The sequence below is a fragment of the Oncorhynchus nerka genome, linkage group LG23 (genome assembly GCF_034236695.1).
Source record: "Oncorhynchus nerka isolate Pitt River linkage group LG23, Oner_Uvic_2.0, whole genome shotgun sequence".
NCBI classification, from domain to species: domain Eukaryota; kingdom Metazoa; phylum Chordata; class Actinopteri; order Salmoniformes; family Salmonidae; genus Oncorhynchus; species Oncorhynchus nerka.
Genome location: NC_088418.1, coordinates 35893313 through 35916713, shown reverse-complemented (window position 1 = coordinate 35916713; position 23401 = coordinate 35893313). Strand labels below are relative to the sequence as shown.

Below are 23401 nucleotides of genomic sequence, written 5' to 3'. Positions count from 1 at the left end.
GTTCCCGCTCAGCCCAGTCAAAACTGTTCGCTGCTCTGGCCCCCCAATGGTGGAACAAACTCCCTCACGACGCCAGGACAGCGGAGTCAATCACCACCTTCCGGAGACACCTGAAACCCCACCTCTTTAAGGAATACCTAGGATAGGATAAAGTAATCCCTCTCACCCCCTTAAAAGATTTAGATGCACTACTGTTCCACTGGATGTCATAAGGTGAATGCACCAATTTGTAAGTCGCTCTGGATAAGAGCGTCTGCTAAATGACTTAAATGTAAATGTAATGTAAATGGGATTTTAACAAGGCTAATCTGAAAACAAGACTCCCTAAATTGTATCAGCATATCGATTGCGCAACCAGGGCTGGTAAACCTTGGATCATTGCTATTCTAACTTCCGCGATGCATATAAGGCCCTCCCCCGCCCTCCCTTCGGAAAAGCTGACCACGACTCCATTTTGTTGCTCCCTGCCTACAGACAGAAGCTAAAACAAGAAGCTCCCACGCTGAGGTCTGTTCAACGCTGGTCCGAGCAATCTGATTCCACGCTCCAAGACTGCTTCCATCACGTGGACTGGTATATGTTTCGTATTGCGTCAGACAACAACATTGACGAATACGCTGATTCCTTGAGCGAGTTCATTAGAACGTGCGTTAAAGATGTCGTTCCCATAGCAACGATTAAAACATTCCCAAACCAGAAACAGTGGATTGATGGCAGCATTCGCGTGAAACTGAAACCGCGAACCACTGCTTTTAATCAGGGCAAGGTGACCGGAAACATGACCGAATACAAACAGTGTAGCTATTCCCTCCGCAAGGCAATCAAACAAGCTAAGCGTCAGTATAGAGACAAAGTAGAGTCGCAATTCAACGGCTCAGACACAAGAGGTATGTGGCAGGGTCTACAGTCAATCACGGATTACAAAAAGATAACCAGCCCAGTCACGGACCAGGATACCTTGCTCCCAGGCAGACTAAATAACTTTTTTGCCCGCTTTGAGGACAATACAGTACCACTGACACGGCCCGCAACCAAAACATGCGGACTCTCCTTCACTGCAGCCGAGGTGAGTAAAACATTTAAACGTGTTAACCCTCGCAAGGCTGCAGGCCCAGGCGGCATCCCCAGCCGCACCCTCAGAGCATGCGCAGACCAGCTGGCTGGTGTGTTTACGGACATATTCAATCGATCCCTATCCCAGTCTGCTGTTCCCACATGCTTCAAGAAGGCCACCATTGTTCCTGTTCCCAAGAAAGCTAAGGTAACTGAGCTAAACGACTACCCGCAGCACTCACCTCCGTCAATTATTTGAGGAACAGAACAGAAAACGAAAGTGATCTATACTGTTCCTGGGCAGAACTGTTATTTTGAAAGCATGGGAACTGGTTAATAACTTCAATTTAAGTTCCAAGCGCCTACACAAAGCCCTCAGTCTGTCACTCAGAAATGTATTCCAGTGTCTGCCTGCCAGCTGGAAATTATTGCCGGTGTTTGTGTGTAAGCTACCTGTCTCTCCCCTCTAAAGCATAGGTTACTGTAGCCTACAGATGAGATTAGAAGAGGAATTCAGAAATTAGGGAGAGATGTTAATTAGAGAAGAATGGACTGCCTTTTTCTGTGCTAGTTAAGGATACTATAGTTATTTTTGTAACTACAAAAAGTGAAGACGTTTTTAATTATAGTACTGCTCTGCACACAAAAGCTTTGGTCAAAAGTGGGGAGGCAGGAGCAGCATTCTCAAACAGTAATCTGTGCCACTCGGTCATTTTGTCAACAGGGCATTGTTTATCTTCCAGAATTCTCTAATCCATAAAATAAATGTTTGAATTTTTCATTGGGAAAGCAGATAAAGCATTTCTATAAAAATATATCACTTTTGCATGGGAAAACACAGAATCCTATTTTTTTAATTTATTATTTCACCTTTATTTAACCAGGTAGGCTAGTTGAGAACAAGTTCTCATTTACAACTGCGACCTGGCCAAGATAAAGCACAGCAGTTCGACACATAAAACAACACAGTTACACATGGAATAAACAAATGTACAGTCAATAATACAGTAGAAAAAATAGAAATCTATATACAGTGAGTGCAAATAAGATAAGATAAGGGAGGTAAGGAAATAAATAGGCCATGGTGGCGAAGTAATTACAATATAGCAATTTGACACTGGAATGGTAGATGTGCAGAAGATGAATGTGCAAATGGAGATACTGGGGTGCAAAAAAGCATGATAAATAAATACATTATGGGGATGAGGTAGTTGGATGGGCTGTTTACAGATGGGCTATGTACAGGTGCAGTGATCTGTGAGCTGCTCTGACAGCTGGTGCTTAAAGCTAGTAAGGGAGATATGGGTCTCCAGCTTCAGTGATTTTTGCAGTTCATTCCAGTCATTGGCAGCAGAGAACTGGAAGGAGAGGCAGCCAAATGAGGAATTGGCTTTGGTGGTGACCAGTGAGATATACCTGCTGGAGCGCGTGCTACGTGTGGGTGCTGCTATGGTGACCAGTGAGCTGAGATAAGGCGGGGCTTTACCTAGCAGAGACTTGTAGATGACCTGGAGCCAGTGGGTTTGTCGACGAGTATGAAGCGATGGCCAGCTTCCAATTTGTTGAGTAGAGTGTTGGAGGCTATTTTATAGATGACATCGTCGAAGTCGAGGATCGGTAGGATGGTCAGTTTTACGAGGATATGTTCGGCAGCATGAGTGAAGGATGCTTTGTTGCGGAATAGGAAGCCGATTCTAGATTTAATTTTGGATTGGAGATGCTTAATGTGAGTCTGGAAGGAGAGTTTATAGTCTAGAGAGACACCTAGGTATTTAAAGTTGTCCACATATTCTAAGTCAGAACTGTCCAGAGTAGTGAAGCTGGACGGGCGGTGCAGGTGCGGGCAGTGATCGGTTGAAGAACTTGCATTTAAGAGCAGTTGGAGGCCACGGAAGGAGAGTTGTATGTCATTGAAGCTCGTCTGGAGATTAGTCAACACAGTGTCCAAAGAAGGGCCAAAAGTATACAGAATGGTGTTGTCTGCGTAGAGTTTGATCAGAGAATCACCAGCAGCGAGAGTGACATCATTGATGTGTACAGAGAAGAGAGTCGGCCCAAGAATTGAACCCTGTGGCACCCTCATAGAGACTGCAAGAAGTCCGGACAACAGGCCTTTCGATTTGACACACTGAGCTCTATCAGAGAAGTAGTTGGTGAACCAGGCGAGGCAGTCATTTGAGAAACCAAGGCTATTGAGTCTGCCAATAAGAATGTGGTGATTGACAGAATCGAGAGCCTTGGCCAGGTCGATGAATACGGCTGCAGAGTAATGTCTCTGATCGATGGCGGTTATGATATCGTTTAGGACCTTGAGCGTGGCTGAGGTGCACCCCATGACCAGCTCTGAAACCAGATTGCATAGTGGAGAAGGTACGGTGAGATTCTAAATGGTTGGTAATCTGTTTGTTTTCTTGGCTTTCGAAGACCTTAGAAAGGCAGGGTAGGATAGATATAGGCCTGTAGCAATTTGGTCTAGAGTGTCTCCCCATTTGAAGAGGGGGATGACCGCGGCAGCTTTCCAATCTTTGGGAATCTCAGACGATACGAAAGAGAGGTTGAACAGGCTAGTAATAGAGGTTGCAACAATTTCGGCAGATAATTTAAAAAAATAGAGGGTCAGATTGTCTAGCCCGGCTGATTTGTAGGGGTCCAGGTTTTGCAGTTCTTTAAGAACATCAGCTATCTGGATTTGGGTGAAGGAGAAATGAGGGGGGCTTGGGCGAGTTGCTGTGGGGAGTGCAGGGCTGTTGACCAGGGTAGGGGTAGCCAGGTGGAAAGCATGGCCAGCCGTAGAAAAATGTTTATTGAAATTCTCAAGTATAGTGGATTTATCGTTGGTGACAGTGTTTCCTAGCCTCAGTGCAGTGGGCAGCTGGGAGGTGCTCTTATTCTCCATGGACTTTACAGTGCTTAATTACTACACGTGCTTAATTACGTCACTTTTGTTTTGAGCCAACATCTCAGTAGGCTTTGAATTGGGCACCTGGCTCATGCCCTGTTGGCAACCTGGTTCCAAATCCAATCAACTTTCAGCCGATGCAAAACATGCCTACACGGGCGTGATAATTTGAACCTGCTCAGCATGATTAAACCATGCTGTTACTTCAAAATACAATTTGCTTTTAACTACTTTCCTATACATATTAAATCGCTTACCTGCTCCACAGCAAGCTACTCTATCTGATTGGCGAAGTAGTTTAATGTTGAGCTAAATGTAAAAAAATATATATATACTTCAGAGGTTTAACAAGAAACAGAAAGGAATGATATAAACCAGAACTTGTTGTTAGAACCGGTTCAGAACTTAATTTTGCTGGTCGGAACAGTGGAACTGAATTTAAAAAAGAATGGTTCTGTTCAGAATTAAATGATTGGAAAATAATTTGTTCCAAACCCTGGTTATAATTGATAAAGTTAGGATAGCCTGAACATGTTATTTGGTTGGTGTCTCTAGCTTGAACAGATCAAGAGTTACTGTTGGTGTGATATTTTGTGCCAATTCATTTTTGTATAGTTTAAAGGTTTTAGAGAATTTGAAGTTAGGATAGCCTGAACGTTTTAAAGTTGTCTTATAGCTTGATTAACCAAGGAGCAGGACAATTTTGAATAGCAACCAGTGTATTCCTATGGTTCTCATTCAAACCCATGTTAATTCATGCAAATGGTTAAAGTTCCAAAAGTATACATTGTATCAAATATCCTTTGACAAGCAATCTAAGTTGGGCCAGTGTGAATATCTCAACATTACTTGTGCCAGGCCAAGAGTAAAAATCCAAAGATCCGTAGGCAGAGAAGGATTCACCCCTTTCTCTAAAATGTGAAGTTAGTGAAATAGAAGTTTTAATAGATTCAGGGCAGCTCACCGTTCGTGAGCCATTCATGGCTAAACAATGTCAGTGCTACGGGGCTTTATTCATTTAGGTAGGTTACCTTTGCATTCTTGGGCACAGGGACGATGGTGGTCTGCTTGAAACACGGGCATTACAGACTCGGTCAGGGAGAGTTTGAAAATGTCAGTGAAACACTTGCCAGTTGGTCTGCGCATGCTGAGTACACACTCTGGTAATCCATCTGGCCCTCCGGCCTTGTGAATGTTGACCTGCTTAAAGGTCTTGCTCACATCGGTTACAGAGAAGGTGATATCACAGTCGTCCGGAACAGCTGGTGCTCTCATGCGTTCTTCAGTGTTGCTTGCCTTGAAGCGAGCATAGAAGGCACTTAGCTCGTCTGGTAGGCTTGCGTCACTGGGCAGCTCGTGGCTGGGTTTCCCTTTGTAGTCCGTAATAGTTTGCAAGCCCTGCCACATCCGGCCAGCGTCATAGCCAGTGTAGTAGGATTCAATCTTAGTCCTATATTCACACTTTGCCTGTTTGATGGTTCGTCTGAGGGCATAGCGGGATTTCTTATAAGTGTCTGAATTAGTGTCCTGCTCCATGAAAGCGGCAGCTCTAGCCTTTACCTCGATGCGAACACTGCCTGTAATCCATGGCTTCTGGTTGGGATATGTACTTACGGTCACTGTGGGGACGATGTCGTCAATGCACTTATTGATTAAGCCGATGACTGAGGTGGTATACTCAATGCCATTGGATGAATCACGGAACATATTCCAGTCTGTGCTAGCAAAACAGTCCTGTAGCGTAGCATCCGCGTCATTTGACCACTTCCGTATTGTATGAGTCACTGGTACTTCCTGCTTTAGTTTTTGCTTGTAAGCAGGAATCAGGAGGATAGAATTATGGTCAGATTTGCCAAATGGAGGGAGAGCTTTGTATGCATCTCTGTGTGTGGAGTAAAGGTTGTCTAGAGGATTTTTCCCCTCTGGTTGCACATGTAACATGCTTGTAGAAATTAGGTAAAACAGATTTAAGTTTGCCTGCATTAAAGTCCCAGGCCACTAGGAGCGCCGGTTCTGGATGAGCATTTTCTTGTTTGCTTATGGCCTTATACAGCTCATTGAGTGCGGTCTTAGTGCCAGCATCAGTTTGTCGTGGTAAATAGACGGCTATGAATAATATCGATGAGAACTCTCTTGGTAGAGATAGTGTAGTCTACAGCTTATCATGAGGTACTCTACCTCAGGCAAGCAATACCGCAAGACTTCTTTAATATTAAACATTGCGCACCAACTGTTATTGAAAAATAGACACACATCCCCGCCCCTCGTCTTACCAGACGTAGCTGCTCTGTCCTGTCAATGCACAGAAAACCCAGTCAGCTCTATATTTTCCGTGTCGTCGTTCAGCCATGACTCGGTGAAACAAAATATATTACAGTTTTTATTGTCCTGTTGGTAGGATAGTCTCAACCTCAGATCGAGTTTTCCAGTGATTGCACGTTGGCCAATAGAACCCAATGGTAATGGTGATTTATTAACTCGCTTATTAATCCTAACAAGGCACCCCAACCTTCTCCCTCTGTATCTCCGCCTTTTCTTCACGCAAATGATTGGGATTTGGGCCTGGTCTCCGGAGTGTAGTATATCCTTTGCGTCGGACTCATTAAATAAAAAATCTTTGTCCAGTTCGAGGCCTCCGTCACTCTTGACCATCCAACTGTGCATATCCTAAATGGAAAACATAGTATATTACTAATCACATCAATACAGGAGGGTGAAGAAATTTGGCTTGTCACCAAAAGCACTCACAAACTTCTACAGAGCCTTACCTCTTTAATTCATTTTGCACACACTGTATATTGCTTTTTCTATTGTGTTGTTTTTGTCGCACTGCTTTGCTTCATCTTGGCCATGTCGCAGTTGTAAATGACAACTTGTCTCAACTGGCCTACCTGGTTAAATAAAGGTGAAATTAAAAATGTCTCTCCTTAACCTAACACTGGGGAGTTACAAAGCAGCACAGAGGGCTGTCTAGCTTCCTATTCTTTCTTTGGATTGGTGGATACATCTCATTATTGTAATCATTTTTTGAATATTCAATGAGTGGTGACATAAACCACCTATATTCAATGAAGAGAAATGGTCGGAATATGCATCGAAACAACTTCTATTCGATCAAATAACCATTAATGTTTTTGTTGACCAAATTCGACACTCATTGACCTTCATACAAATAGTCCTTGCTTGATGGACAAAAAACGCCACCTGCTGGAGGGAGACAGATTTTGCGGAGAGTCTTCCTCATACACTCCATTGCACATGATTTACAGATGCCTTCATAAGATTAGTACACTCCCTTCTAAAAACACATTGACATAGCATGAATTAATATATTACAACTAATAATAAGCTAACATACATGTTATGAGTTTTGGACCACTGTTCCTGGACTTTTCTCAGTTTAGCCAGTCTGTCATCAAAGTGAGAAAGACTCTTTTAAAAGAACATTAGCTAGAGCAACTAGCTAGCTATGACTCTGGTCAAAACCCACTGTTAAGCTTACCCACTAATGGCAGATAAAAAATAATGAAAGAAAACCTCAATGTAGCCTATATATATGAATTGCACAAGAATGTATACATTTATGGATTTTTTTATGCATCGTTTTTTTATGCACCCGCCCTTTATTCACAAAATATTTCATGACCCTAAACCCCCCGCTCACATGTTAATGCAAGGTGTAAGTAACCAGGCCTTCTTACATGACAGGATAGTCAGAGGAGTAGGATGAAGTGCATACAGCTCAAAATACCACATTTAAACTGACTGTAAATCCCTTTTGTTTTATCTTACAGATGGAGTTTTGGTATAGGTATAAGAGTGAGTACCGTATTGCTTCATTAGATTATTTTCAGTTTTGAAAATATCAGAAATCCGCATTGTCACTTAAAAGGAACGCTTGTGATGAGATGTCTCTGTATGAATTGTGAATTAGATCTAAATCCTTGCCACTACAACCCATGTAAGAATGGAGGAATCTGCACCATCGATCGGGATGGATACCTCTGTCTGTGTCCCCCACGCTACGATGGGAAAACCTGTGCAATAGGTATGGTTTTACTCAGTCATAATACATCTGTTTTCCTGTGTCTATAAACTCTCACCTCCTGAATTACATGACCCTGGACCTCCCAGTCATAGACTGGAATCCACACTGAATATTGCTTTGTTACAGGACTGGTGCCGTTCACACTGGCACATCTACAACAGAGGTGGCAAATGGGAGGAAATATAGGAGGTTGCAATGGCATAAATGGAACGGTATCAAACATATGACTCTGTTCCATTCCAGTCATTAAAATGAGCCCATCCTCCTATAGCTCATCCCACTATAGCTAATCCCACCAGCCTCCTCTGGGTCTACAATCATTGTACAACACGTCCCAACTGTTGTGGCACGGCAGATTATTTTGTGAATGTGACCTCACTGGACAATTTACAGGACAGTTGTTGGAAAACCACTTGCAGAAGTTACTGTACAACCCTTTTCGTAGTTGAATGAGTGTAATGTGAACTCTCCACATTGCTTTCACATTTTGCTCCCATCTAAGGGAAAACCAACATATTACAAAAGTATTCAGACCCCTTGACTTTATCCACATTTTGTGTTACATTATTCTAAACTATTTTTATCTATTAATCTACACACAATACCCAATAATAACATTGCAAACAGATTTTTGGGAAAAATCAAAATTATAATACGTATTCAGACCCTTTACGCAGTACTTTGTTGAAGCACCTTTGGCAGCGATTACAGCATTGAGTATTCTTGGGTATGACCCAACAAGCGTAGCACACCTGTATTTGGGGAGTGTCTCCCATTCTTCTCTGCAGATCCTCTCAAGCTCTGTCTGGTTGGATGGGGAGCTTCGCTGCACAGCTATTTTCAGGTCTCTCCAGAGATGTTCGATTGGGTTCAAGTCCATTTCAAGTCCGGACTCTGGCTGTGCCACTCAAGGACATTGAGACTTGTCCCAAAGCCACTTCTGCGTTGCCTTGGCTGTATGCTTAGGGTCGTTGTCCTGTTGAGCAGGTTTTCATCAAGGATCTCTGTATTTGCGCCGTTCATCTTTCCCTCGATCTTTCCCACAGTCCCTGCCGCTGAAAAACATCTCCACAGCATGAAGCTGTCACCACCATGCTTCACCATAGGGATGGTGCCACGTTTACTCCAGACGTGACGCTTGGCATTCAGGCCAAATAGTTAAATCTTGGTTTCATCAGACCATCAGACCAGATGAGTCTTTCAGGTGCCTTTTAACTGAGTAGTGGCTTCCGTCTGGACATTGTAACAAAGGCCTGATTGGTAGAGTGCTGCACAGATGGTTGTCCTGTCAGTGTGACCATCCGGTTCTTGGTCACCTCCCTGACCAAGGCCCTTCCCCCCCCGATTGCTCAGTTTGGCCGGGCGGCCAGCTCTACGTAGAGTCTTGGTGGTTCCAAACTTCTTCCATTTAAGAATGATGGAGGCTGCTGTGTTCTTGGGGACCTTCAATTCTGTAGAAATGTTTTGGTAACCTTCCCCAGATCTGTGCTTCACCACAATCCTGTCTCTTTCGGACAAATCCTTTGTCATAGCTTGATTCTTGTTCTGACATGCACTCTTTAGAATAAGGCTGTAACGTAACAAAATATGGAAAAAGTCCAGGGGTCTGAATGCCCTATCTAAACAATAGAATTAGGACTTGTTTATAAAACTCGCTAGCAAACTAATTACTGTACTTATAGTAGGAAGTATTTGTACGCTAATTTTGATTGACACTGTAGGATCCTTCAGGTTAAAAAAAGAAGAGCTAATTGCCTGCTCAATAAAATACAATTTAGGAGTCAATTCTTTTCTACTCTTCTAATACCACAAAATGGCCATTCTGTTGAAACTTGTTCTGTTCCTCCAGAGGTGTTTGAGTGCCAGTTTAAGAATGGCGGCTGTCTGCATTACTGCACCAACCAGGAGCGTACCACAGGGGTCCAGTGCAGCTGTGCAGAGGGCTACCAGTTAGATGAGGACGGCAAGACCTGCTCTGAAGCAGGTAGACAAAGCACTGAAAAACAAATCACCTATTTCTTTACAGTCTCTAGAGGCATATGCTCTAGATAGTTATGGTTTTCCTGTACTGTACATTTTCATTGCCAGTGGCGTTCCCTTGTGGGAAGAAGCAGAATGAGGCTTCCCTGCATCGCTCTCTGCTGGACGAGTCCGAGGCCTTGACCCTCCGCAACTCTGACGGGAACCTCAACATCTCCATGGAGGTAGAAGGGAACTCAACTTCCAGACTGTCTGGGATTAACTCAACCCAGCCAGGTGGGAACAGCACTGAATACATGGAGGGTGTTAATGAAGACAACCGGATAGTGGGAGGACAGCTGGAGAGGCAGGGAGGAAGCCCATGGCAGGTAGGCCTACAACACAGGGCTACGAGGTGGCATTATTTTTTATAAATACAGTACAAGTCAAAAGTTTGGGGACACCTACTCATTAAAGGGTGTTTATTTTTTTTATTATTGTAGAATAATAGTGAAGACATCAAAACTATGAAATAATCTAGTAACCAACAAGTAGCCACCCTTTGCCTTGATAGCTTTGCACACTTGTGGCATACTCTCAAACAGCTTCAGGAGGTAGTCACCTGGAATGCATTTAAATTAACAGGTTTCTTTCTTCTACTTTCTTTGCTCAATCAGTTGTCTTGTGACAATGTAGGGGTGGAATATAGAAGATAGCCCTATTTGGTAAAAGACCAAGTCCATATTATGGCAAGAACAGCTCAAATAAACAAAGCGAAACGACAGTACATCATTACTTTAAGACGTAGGTCAGTCAATTTGGAAAATTTCAAGAACTTTGAAAGTTTCAAGTTGCAGTCACAAGAACCATCAACCGCTATGTTGAAACTGTCTCTCATGAGGACCGCAACAGGAAAGGAAGACCCAGAGTTACCTCTGCTGCAGAGGAGAAGTTCATTCCAGAAATGGCAGCCCAAACAAAGTTCAAGTAACAGACATCTCAGCATCAACTGTTCAGAGGAGACTGTGTGAATCAGGCCTTCATGGTCAAATTGCTGCAAAGAAACCACCACTAAAGGACACCAACAATAATAAGAGACTTGCTTGGGCCAAGAAACACAAGCAATGGACATTAGACTGGTGTAAATCTGTCCTTTGGCCTGATGAGTCCAAATTTGAGATTTTTGGTTCCAACCGAAGTGTCTTTGAGATGCAGTGTAGGTGAACGGATGATCGCCGCATGTGTGGTTCCTACCGTGAAGCATGGAGCAGGTGTGATGTTGTGGGGGTGCTTTTCTGGTGACACTGTAGGTGATTTATTTAGAATTCAAGGCACACTTAACCAGCATGGCTACCACAGTATTATGCCAACCCATCTGGTTTGCGCTTCAGTGGGACATTTGTTTTTTCAACAGGACTAGGACCCAAAACACACCTCCAGGCTGTGTAAGGGCTATTTGACCAAGGAGAGTAATGGAGTGCTGCATCACCCGACCTAAACCCAAATGAGATGGTTTGGGATGAGTCGGCTGCTTTTCCTTCACTCTGCGGTCCAACAAGGGCTCAGCATCTGTGGAAACTCAAGACTGTTGGAAAAGTATTCCTCATGAAGCTGGTTGAGAGAATGCGCAAAGCTGTCATCAAGGCAAAGGGTGGCTACTTTGAAGAATCTAAAATATTATTATTTGTTTAACACTTTTTTGGTTACTACATCAAATTTTGTTTGTCACATGTACCACATACAAAAGGGTGTTAGTGAAGTGCTTACTTACAAGTCCTTAACCAACAATGCAGTTGAAGAAAAATGTGTTAAGAAATGATTTACTAAAATAAACTGAAATTATTATTATAAAAACAGAAGTGAATATTTGTACAGCGGGTACCGGTACAGAGTCAATCTGCGGGGGCACAGGTTGGTCGAGGTAATTGAGGTAATATGTACATGTAGGTAGAGGTAAAGTGACTATGCATGAATAATAAACAGAGAGTAGCAGCAGCATAAACATGGTGGTGGGAGGGACAATGCAAATAGTCTGAGTAGCAAATTGATTAGCTGTTAAGGAGTCTTATGGCTTGGGGTAGAAGCTTTTAAGAAGCATTTTGGGCCTAGACTTAGCGCTTCGGTACCGCTTGCCATGCCGTAGCGTGGGCAATTTTTAGGGCCTACTTCTGACACCGCCTGGTATAGAGGTCCTTGATGGCAGGAAGTTTGGCCCCATTGATGTACTGGTGCGTACGCAATGCACTCTGTAGTGCCTTGCGGTCGGAGGCCGAGCAGTTGCCATACCAGGCAGTGATGCAACCAGCCAGGATGTTCTCGATGGTGCAGCTGTCGAACATTTTGAGGATCTGAGGACCCATACCAAATCTTTTCAGTCTCCTCAGGGGGAATAGGTTTGATCGTGCTCGGTCCTCCTTTCCTGTAGTCCACAATCTTCTCCTTTGTCTTTATCACGTTGAGGGAGAGGTTGCTATCCTGGCACCACACTACCAGGTCTCTGACATCCCTATAGCCATCTCATCTCATCCCCTACAACTCATCCAGAACGCCGCAGCCCGTCTGGTGTTCAACCTTCCCAAGTTCTCTCACGTCACCCCGCTCCTCCGCTCTCTCCACTGGCTTCCAGTTGAAGCTCGCATCCGCTACAAGACCATGGTGCTTGCCTACGGAGCTGTGAGGGGAACGGCACCTCAGTACCTCCAGGCTCTGATCAGGCCCTACACCCAAACAAGGGCACTGCGTTCATCCACCTCTGGCCTGCTCGCCTCCCTACCACTGAGGAAGTACAGTTCCCGCGCAGCCCAGTCAAAACTGTTTGCTGCTCTGGCCCCCCAATGGTGGAACAAACTCCCTCACGACGCCAGGACAGCGGAGTCAATCACCACCTTCCGGAGACACCTGAAACCCCACCTCTTTCAGGAATACCTAGGATAGGATAAAGTAATCCTTCTCACCCCCCCTTAAAAGATTTAGATGCACTATTGTAAAGTGGCTGTTCCACTGGATGTCTTAAGGTGAACGCACCAATTGCCAATTGTCCATGATCCAGTTGCAGAGGGAAGTGTTTAGTCCCAGGGTCCTTAGCTAAGTTGAGAGCACTATGGTGTTGAACGCTGAGCTGTAATCAATTAATAGCATTCTCACGTAGGTGTTCCTTTTATGCAGGTGGGAAAGGGCAGTGTAGAGCGCAAGAGAGATTGCATATGTGGATTTGTTGGGGCGGTATTCAAATTAGTGGGTCTAGGGTTTCTGGGATAATGGTGTTGTGAGCCATGACCAGCCTTTCAAAGCAGTCCATGGCTACAGACGTAAGTACACCAGGTTAGTAGTCATTTAGGCAGGTTACTTTGGTCTGCTTGAAACATGTTGGTATTACAGACTCAATGATAGGTTGAAAATGTCAGTGAAGACATCTGCCAGTTGGTCAGCGCATGCTCAGAGTACACGTCCCTAATCCGTCTGGCCCCGCGGCCTTGTGAATGTTGACCTGTTTAAAGGTCTTACATCTGCTGCAGAAAGGGTGATCACACAGTTGTCCAGAACAGCTGATGCTCTCATGCATGCTTCAGTGTTGCTTGCCTCTAAGTGAGCATAGAAGTTATTTAGCTCATCTGGTAGGCTTGTGTCACTGGGCAGCTCTCTGCTGTGCTTCCCTTTGTTGTCCGTAATAGTTTGCAAGCCCTACCATGTCCGACGAGCGTCAGTGTAGTATGTTTCAATCTTAGTCCTGTATTGATGCTTTGTTTGATGGTTCATCGGATTTCTTATAAGCGTCCGGGTTAGAGTCCCGCTCCTTGAAGCTCTACCCTTTAGCTCAGTGCTGATGTTCCCTGTCATCCATGGCTTCTGGTATGTACGTGCAGTGACTGTGGGGATGACATCATCGATGCACTTATTGATGAAGCCAGTGACTGATGTGGTGTACTCAACGCCATCGGAAGAATCCCGGAACATATTCCAGTCTGTGCTAGTAAAACAGTCCTGTAGCTTAGCATCTGCATCTTCTGACCACTTCCTTATTGAGCAAGTCACTGGTAGTTCCTACTTTAGTTTTTGCTTGTAAGCAGGAATCAGGAGGATAGCGTGCGTGATGGTCAGATTGGCCAAATGGAGGGGGAGGGAGAGCTTTGTAGCGTCTCTGTGTGTGTGTGGAGTAAAAGTGGTCTAGAGTATTTTTTTCCTCTGGTTGTACATGTAACATGCTGGTAGAAATTAGGTCAAATGGATTTAATTTTCCCTGCATTAAAGTGCCCGGCCATTAGGAGCGCCTCCTCTGGGTGAGCATTTTCTTGTTTGCTTATGGCCTTACACAGGTCGTTGAGTGCCGTCTTAGTGCCAGCGTCGGGTTTGCGGTGGTAAATAGACAGCTATGAAAAAATGTGATCTACAGCTTATCATGAGATACTCTACCTCAGGCGAGCAAAACTGAGACTTCCTTAATATTAGATTTTGTGCACCAAATAGACAGACCGTCACCCCTTGTCTTACCGGAGGTGACTGTTCTGTCTTGCCGATGGACCAAAAACCCAGCCAGCTGTATGTTATCCATGTCGTTGTTTAGCCACAACTTGATGAAACATAACATTTTCATTTTTAATGTCCCGTTAGTAAGATAGTCTTGATTGGAGCTCTACTGACACAATCCTGTGGCACTGCAGGCACTAATCTCAGAAATCATAATGCATGTAGTGTATGATGATGACAATAGTGTTTGTGGCAGGCCCCTAATACTAGTCCTACCTGTTCCATGTCCCTGCAGGTCATGCTCTGGAGGGAGGATGGGTATGGCTTCTGCGGGGGAACTCTGATCAGTCAGCGGTGGGTGGTCAGTGCCGCACACTGCATGCAGGAAACCCCTGACCATGTGACTATCGGTGAGGCTGTGTGATCCACTGTTTAGAAGTAGTGAGCATACTGTCAAATGCTCTAGCAGTTTGAGTTTTTTTACTCTGAGAATTAGAACCTAACACAATGAAAGCTTAACCAAGTTCTCCCAGGGGGTCAATACAGCTGCATCAGACGACATTTCAAGCAATGATATTTAACCCTTCCTTCTGAGTCTCCTGCACATATGAACAGCCAATGCACCTGTTGCTAGACAGAACCTTGGTGATATCTGTTCTTCCTCTGACCTCTACCCCAAAGTGCTCACTCCTCCCAAACTCACAGCTGTCATGGTTCCTGGTACCAGACTGTCTCTTCTCCTCCCAGAGGATCCCTCCTGGCTAACAAAAACATATCCTGACATAATGTTAATGTCATACATTACCCACTCTCCCCTAGTGACATGAATAAGTATATTTCATATTCTCAGAACTCAACAAGTGCAACATGTTGATGAGCCATTGTGCCCGTTTAAACGGTCTGTCTGTGTTTTACAGGGGACTATGACAAGCGACGTCCCGACCCAAACGAGCAGAAGATCAAAGTGGCGAAGGTCGTCGTCCACCCTCACTTCCATGACTACACCTTCGATAGCGACATTGCTCTCGTCTACCTCTCTGCCCCTGTGGCGCTGAGCCCTGTGGCGGTGCCTGCCTGCCTTCCCAATGGTCAGCTGGCCCACCACCTCCAGAGGGAGGATGTGAGGGGCTTGGTCACAGGCTGGGGCGCCACACAGTACCTGGGGCGCTCCTCACGCTTCCTGAGGAAAGTCGCTCTGCCAGTGGTCGACCAGCAGAAGTGCATCCGCTCCACGGAGCAGGTCATCACAGACAACATGTTCTGCGCGGGCTACCTGGAGGCCAGCTTGGATGCCTGCAGTGGGGACAGTGGGGGTCCCTTTGTGGTCAACTACCGCGGGACCTGGTTCCTCACAGGGGTGGTGAGCTGGGGGGAGAAGTGTGCCGCCAAGGGGAAGTATGGCATCTACACCCGGCTAGGGAACTACCTGCATTGGATACAAGATACTATAGAAAGGCAGGCGCATAACAGTTCACATACCTGAGGTGCAGCTCGGAGACAATCCCAATTCATTCCCTACCCCTTGGCGCTTTGATTATCTGAAGGGTCTGGATAGGTGCAAGCAGTTTAGTGGTGGCGCTTCTACCATATTGCTTACACACCTGCAAAGATCAAAGGGTTAGGGACAAGGAACAAATTGGGAGTGGCTGATAATGAATTCCAAGTCAAACCCTAGCCCTTAAAGAATTTATGTAGATTTTAATTGCCCTCCGCATTAAATTGCCTTCTGAGGAGGAATTTAAACCATATAGGGTACAACTGTCCAATATATTTAGCTCTACAGAAATGCACAAGTTATGGAATGAGTTGCATCAGGGAGTTCAGAGGATACACTGCAACAGAGCGTTCAGATAACTGCATATCATGTCAGAACATTGCAGATAGAAATGCAATGAATAGAGCTTCAACAAGTTAGTTACCTTATTTCATTTTATTGTGAATAACATATTACAAGTTAAAGATTTGACCACATACAAACTGTGCATATTGTTAATTTGGTTCCCAGAGCACTTTCAGTTTCCCTGCCCCATTAAAAACAATGTACCCCCAAGTAATGCAATGTTTTAGGACTGTTATTGAAACTGAACAGTACATGTCTTGCAATAAGTAGTTTGAATTATTTCACTCAAATCAATGCGTCATGTTTTTAAGACATCAACAGTAGTGAAATGAGATTGATATAGTTCAAGGCCTTAGGTAACCTTTCTCAAATAAAGAAGAGAAATCAAGAGATCTGGTGAAACCCTCTTTATTATGAAAGTAACTTCGGAACCAACCAGCACACAGTGAAGACACACAGGCAAGCTCCTAAGTCTGTCCAGCTTCTTCAGAAACAAAGTAAAACAATGAAGGCCTAATGTATATTCAATATGGAGCAATTGCAATTTAAGGGCAATGTTTGGTAAACCCTAAATGTCTGCTCAATCGCGCTACAACGTGAATCTTCCACACTCCGTATTGAATCTATCCCAGTCTAGAGGACCGAAGGCCAACCAGCCTGTGAATCCACACCACTATCATACATTCAGGCTGGGCTGAGGGGGTTTGTATAGGGAATGGTCCCATGTGCTTTAGCCAACTCTTCTAAACATTGTCATGCTAGTTAGAGGAGTTGGCTAAAGCGCACAGAACTGGGACCCTGGCCCAAATCAAAGAAATAATTGCATTATTCTATCATCCCTTCCTTGGAATAATCCCAGCTCTGAATTGAAACCTATGCTTTCGTGTAGCTAATCACTTCAAGAAAGTAATGATGAACAATTTGAACTGGGACCATGCCATAGGAGCAACATATAAAAAAGGAGAAATAAAAAAAGTCTGAAAAAAACTAGAAGTTTTAAAAATCAGAGGGGCATCCGGTTGCCCTGGACGCTGATTTTCACTGCGTGGCCCGTCTTCGTCATACGCTTGATGTCGGCAAAGCGACGCAACTGTTTGTCCACCCGTGACATGCCCTTCTTAACCGGGGCCTGGGAGACAGGGAGGAGGAGAGGATTAGTGACGTTGAGAGGAGAAAGTTAAACTACTCACTAAAACAGTGTTTCTTCGACAACATATATTTTCTGCCGTAGTGGTAATATACTGTAGCACCACTATAAACCTAGCGAGTGAGGTTACCAAGACAAACACTCTTTTTGGAATCATGAAAATTGGAATGTTCTGCATTCGAAACCCTAGTATTTAAAACACAACACTAAGTTGAATAGTAACACATTCCCCACGCCGGACACAGAAACTCAAGCGGCATGCTGGTATAGCCTAATGTCTTAAAACCAGCGTACTTATTAAATTATTAGGTGGCTGGCAACATCGTGCAGAGCCGTTTGACCTGGTGGGAGGGTTGCTCTCCTACCCAGGACCAGCAAGAGGCATGCAGGTGGCACTTACTGCCCCGTGTGGTGACAGTAGGTACTACAGGGGCATGCCATTGCCGTCCACATTGATCTTCACCGCCATGATGCGCCGCTGTGACCTCTGCTGGGCGATGCGACGCTTGTGCTTTTCCAATCGGCTTATCCCTTTCTTAAAGCCTGTCTACAGTCGGGAACCAATCACATTCAACTCTACCATCCTTCCTTTACTGATGCCCAAGTAGTGACAAAACAGCTAACAAGCTACAATTCAGACCCTGTTCACAGTCACACCTAAGGTAACATAACTAAAATAACAATTTCTAGGTCATGTCCAGAATGCAGGTCTGATGAGAAAATGATTGGTCTGGTCAAGACAGTCAAAATAAATGGACAACTATCATGGGTCCTCTCTGGCAGACAGATGGACAGCCAAACACTCACTGCTCTGGACTCGCTCTCCACGTTCCATTTGGGCCGCACAACGTAGTCCTTGTTGGATGGCATGGGCACCCTGGCTCGGGCACAGAACCCAGGGTCGCCTGGGCGCAGAGCTCTGTCGGGCAACAAACACAGGATGGGTGTCAGCAGAAAGCAACATACACAGATTCAAGACAGATACAAAGGACTCAGCTACTCACTTCTCTTCTCCTGTCAGTACTTTCTCCAGGTCTCTATGAGGAGTCTGTCCTCCTGAGCTGTAGAGAGGGAGAGAGAGAGAGATACTATCAACTCTCTCTGGTCCTGCTTAGGCCACACACAATTTACCAAATGTAAATGTTCAGCTACAGTAGCACTCTGCACACTGGTCTTGAGTCTTAACACATGCCATACTACCACTTCCCTGTTCTCAAAGGGTTCAAGTTTGAGAGTAGTAGCAAAGACAGGCAGAAACTGCTTCTTCAATAAAAATCCCAGATCACACTTATAGACGATGTCATGGCAACGTTGGCTAGCTAAGCTCATACGTAGAAACACGTCAGCGGGTCTAACCCTCTTCTCGCGACGAACTACACATGCGCATCGTGTCAAATCAAACGCACCTCTTCGATATAAAGTTGTTTTTGAGAAAAATGTAAACGTGTCAATTTCATGAGGTTGGAGTAATAACATGTTAACTACTTAAACATTGGCTCGAATCTAGGTTGTGAAAATTAACTAAAGAATAATTTCACTTCTCAAACCCCACAGGAAAGTGCTGTTTGAATGAATGCTTATGAGCCTGCTGCTGCCAACCACCGCTCAGTCAGACTGATCTATCAAATATTAAAATCATAGACTTAATTTTAATAAACACACAGAAATACGAGCCTTAGGTCAGTAATATGGTCCAATCCGGAAATTATCATTTCGAAAACAACATTTATTCTTTCAGTGAAATACGCAACCGTTCTGTATTATATCGAACGGGTAGCAACCCTAAGTCTAAATATCGCTGTTACATTGCACAACCTTCAATGTACAATTCCGGCAAATTAATTACGGTCTTTGTTAGGAAGAAATGGTCTTCACACAGTTTGTAACGAGCCAGGCAGCCCAAAATGCTGCATACAGTGGGGCAAAAAAGTATTTAGTCAGCCATCAATTGTGCAAGTTCTCCCACTTAAAAAGATGAGGCCTGTAATTTTCATCATAGGTACACTTCAACTATGACAGACAAAATTAGGAAAAGAAATCCAGAAAATCACATTGTAGGATTTTTAATGAATTTATTTGCAAATTATAGTGGAAAATAAGAATTTGGTCAATAACAAAAGTTTCTCAATACTTTGTTATATAACCCTTTGTTGGCAATGACAGAGGTCAAACATTTTCTGTAAGTCTTCACAAGGTTTTCACACTGTTGCTGGTATTTTGGCCCATTCCTCCATGCAGATCTCCTCTAGAGCAGTGATGTTTTGGGGGTGTTGCTGGGCAACACGGACTTTCAACTCCCTCCAAAGATTTTCTATGGGGTTGAGATCTGGAGACTGGCTAGGCCACTCCAGGACCTTGAAATGCTTCTTACGAAGGTACTCCTTCGTTGCCCGGGCAGTGTGTTTGGGATCATTGTCATGCTGAAAGACCCAGCCACGTTTCATCTTCAATGCCTTTGCTGATGGAAGGAGGTTTTCACTCAAAATCTCACGATACATGGCCCCATTCATTCTTTCCTTTCCACGGATCAGTCGTCCTGGTCCCTCTGCAGAAACACAGCCCCAAAGCATGATGTTTCCACCCCCATGCTTCACAGTAGGTATGGTGTTCTTTGGATGAAACTCAGCATTCTTTGTCCTCCAAACACGACGAGTTGAATTTTTACCAAAACATTTTCGTTTCATCTGACCATATGACATTCTCCCAATCTTCTTCTGGATCATCCAAATGCTCTCTAGCAAACTTCAGACGGGCCTGGTCATGTACTGGCTTAAGCAAGGGCACACGTCTGGCACTGTAGGATTTGAGTCCCTGGCGGCGTAGTGTGTTACTGATGGTAGGCTTTGTTACTTTGGTCCCAGTTCTCTGCAGGTCATTCACTAGGTCCCCCCGTGTGGTTCTGGGATTTTTGCTCACTGTTCTTGTGATAATTTTGACCCTACAGGGTGAGATCTTGCATGGAGCCCCAGATTGAGGGAGATTATCAGTGGTCTTGTATGTCTTCCAATTCCTAATAATTGCTCCCACAGTTGATTTCTTCAAACCAAGCTGCTTAGCTATTGCAGATTCAGTCTTCCCAGCCTGGTGCAGGTCTACAATTTTGTTTCTGGTGTCCTTTGACAGCTCTTTGGCCTTGGCCATAGTGGAGTTTGGAGTGTGACTGTTTGAGGTTGTGGACAGGTGTCTTTTATAATGATAACAAGTTCAAACAGGTGCCATTAATACAGGTAACAAGTGGAGGACAGAGGAGCCTCTTAAAGAAGAAATTACAGGTCTGTGAGAGCCAGAAATCTTGCTTGTTTGTAGGTGACAAAATACTTATTTTCCACCATAATTTGCAAATAAATTCATTAAAAATCCTACAATATGATTTTCTGGATTTTTTTCTCCTCATTTTTGTCTGTCATAGTTGAAGTGTACCTATGATGAAAATGACAGGCATCTCATCTTTTTAAGTGGGAGAACTCGCACAATTGGTGGCTGACTAAATACTTCTTTGCCCCACTGTATACCCTGACTCCTCTTGCGTTCAGTGCAAGCAAAGTGACAATTTCCCTAGTTAATATTGCCTGCTATCATGAATTTATTTTAACTAAATATGCAGGTTTAAAAAATATATACTTGTGTAAAAATATACTTGTGCATTTATGTTTATGGTTAGGTACATTGGTGCGTTGATTGTGCTTTTTACACGAATGCGCTTTTGTTAAATCAATCACCCGTTTAGTGAAGTGATTCGATGATCATTTAACAGGCACCGCATTATATGCAACGCAGGACAAGCTAGTTAAACTAGTGATTATGTTAAGATAAGTTTCATGTTAGCTAGCAACCTACCTTGGCTCCTTGCTGCACTCGCGTAACTGGTGGTCAAGCCTGCCACACAGTCTCGTGGATTGCAATGTAAATCGGCCATAATCAGCGTTCAAAATTGTCGATTGTTATAACTTAAAAAATCGGCCCCAATTAATCAGCCATGCCGATCTCTAATAAAGACCCATGCACCAGAGGGGGAGAGCAACAATATTTTCTGACAGGACATTTTGCCCTGCTTTGGTGGAATTCTTTGTTCTGTCTAGACTACATTACTCTTGAGTTCTGTATAACATTTAATGAAATAAGCTATAGCAAATAGGAAAATTACTCTTAATGTCACTTGTGTGCTGCCTGAACTGACTCAGTTCTTTAGGTTCTAACATAACCTAGTATCAATACAGCATTGAACTATCAAAACATGATGCACACCCAAACAAAACATACAGGCTACACGAAGAAAAACTAAACAAAAAACAAAAACGAGTTGTTCATTCCTCAGCTGGAAAGAGATGTCATTTGAAGAGCACAAAGGGTAGGGTTAAGGTCAGCGAGAGGGCAAATGGCCAGACAACCTTCACTACTAACTGAGGGAAGCTATACTCTGCTTTATGCCAAGATCGAAACCCTGGCCCAGTGATCCATTTTAGCTTCTGACAGACATGGTTAGAGTTACAACAGTAAACACTGATCCAGCATGATTCAAATGAAGAGAATCTCCCACACAAACAATACATTTACAAAGTAGCCTTTCAAATCCCAAACAAAATGGAAAAAGAAACAAACTCAAAATTAAGCCACTGACACAACAAAGCCTCAGTAAAGCTAGGCTCAATTTGACTCTAAATTCTATAGGCTCAATTTGACTCTATCCTCTATCATTCATACCAACAACTGTATCATCGTCTTTGTGTGTGTGTGTGTGTGTGGGGGGCGACATCAAGCATAAGAACCTGGAGAGGTTGAAAATCTGACTGCAGCCAAAGTCACTCGGGAGGTGGAGCAACCATGCAACCACACTGAACCTGAGTTGCTGCGGGGAGAAGACATCCGGTTCCTTGGACCTATCCACCGTTTGGGGCTGACTGGGGGGAAGGAAGGAGGGACCACATCGAGAAGTATAGACAGATGTCATGGAAAGAGGGGATTTGACAAACATGAGAATGACAGTGAAAGGAGGAGAGGACTGAAAAGTGGATGGAGGATTTGATAGGACAGTGGGACAATGAGCTGGAAAGGGTGGGAGGGGGTTGGTTGGAGTGAACAGATCATGTCTACAGTGATAATGTGAAACAACCGCATGTGTGTTTCAGGAGTATATTGTATAACGAGTGTGTGGTACATCTACGCGCGTCAGGGTTTTCGTTAGTCGGCAATAGGTAGATGGAGAAAAAATTAAGCAGATAAAAAAAGACCAGGAGAAAATAAATTCCATTGCAAAATAATGCTTTTTATTAAATTGATGGAAATACATTTGACTGTCATGCTTATCGGTCTATAGGTTAATTTGCATAATTTTATGGAATTAAATTGGCCCGTGTATTTTCATTAGTTGTTGGATAAATAAGATGCATGATGACTATCACACACGCACAGCCTATTTTGAGTGGGATTTCACCTGCAGTTCCTCAGCTGGAGTAAAACGTGGTTTTATAAGCCCATTTATTGTGCAACAATTATAAATCCAGTTAAAAACAGTTTTGGGACACGATTGAAATGCACTACCATTTTTATTTCTTAACTGGTAGTTGAAGCACGCATCCCCTTTACCATTAAAGTGCAGGCAACAGGCTATCAGTGCGTCAACCACCACTTTAGAATGTGAGCAGGGGGCAGTATGCATTTTTAAAACATACTTGTTTGAACCCTGAACATTTTATTAAATTATGAGGTATGTCTTACCTTGCTTCAAAGTAGCCTATAGGCAAAATCCAACCATGTAAACATGGAGGAAATTATTTTATTAAAAAAGACTTAATAGAAAAGAAAAAAAGACTTAATAGAAAAGAAAAAAAAGACACCAGTCTTAATGTCAACAGTGAAGCAGCGACTCCGGGATGCTGGCCTTCTAGGCAGAATTGCAAAGAAAAAGCCATATCTCAGACTGGCCAATAAAAGAAAAGATTAAGATGGGCAAAATAACACAAACACTGGACAGAGGAACTCTGCCTAGAAGGC

General features: G+C 43.8%; 2 protein-coding genes across 5 annotated transcripts in view; one reads left to right on the top strand and one right to left on the bottom strand.

The window, feature by feature from the left end:
* Window positions 1–16477, top strand: part of LOC115106768 (coagulation factor IX-like) — a 38324-nt gene extending 21847 nt beyond the window's left edge. The window contains exons 4-9 of the mRNA XM_029629830.1: window positions 7747–7771; window positions 7887–8000; window positions 9850–9984; window positions 10089–10348; window positions 14719–14833; window positions 15341–16477. Of these exons, the coding sequence (XP_029485690.1) occupies window positions 7747–7771; window positions 7887–8000; window positions 9850–9984; window positions 10089–10348; window positions 14719–14833; window positions 15341–15906 (1215 nt within the window). The 3' untranslated portion in view covers window positions 15907–16477. The remainder of the gene's footprint in view (window positions 1–7746; window positions 7772–7886; window positions 8001–9849; window positions 9985–10088; window positions 10349–14718; window positions 14834–15340) is intronic.
* Window positions 16478–16655: 178 nt separating this feature from the next.
* LOC115106764 (protein IWS1 homolog) overlaps window positions 16656–23401 on the bottom strand; it is a 40512-nt gene continuing 33766 nt past the window's right edge. For 3 of the 4 annotated variants that reach the window (XM_029629827.2, XM_029629826.2, XM_029629825.2), the window contains 3 exons: window positions 18415–18471; window positions 18218–18329; window positions 16656–17392 (listed from right to left, as the gene is read on the bottom strand). In XM_029629827.2, coding sequence (XP_029485687.1) covers window positions 17267–17392; window positions 18218–18329; window positions 18415–18471 — 295 coding nt within the window. In that variant the 3' untranslated portion in view covers window positions 16656–17266. Of the gene's footprint in view, window positions 17393–17810; window positions 17958–18217; window positions 18330–18414; window positions 18472–23401 lie in introns of all 4 variants that reach the window. The other variant, XM_065008082.1, reaches the window with a different exon arrangement.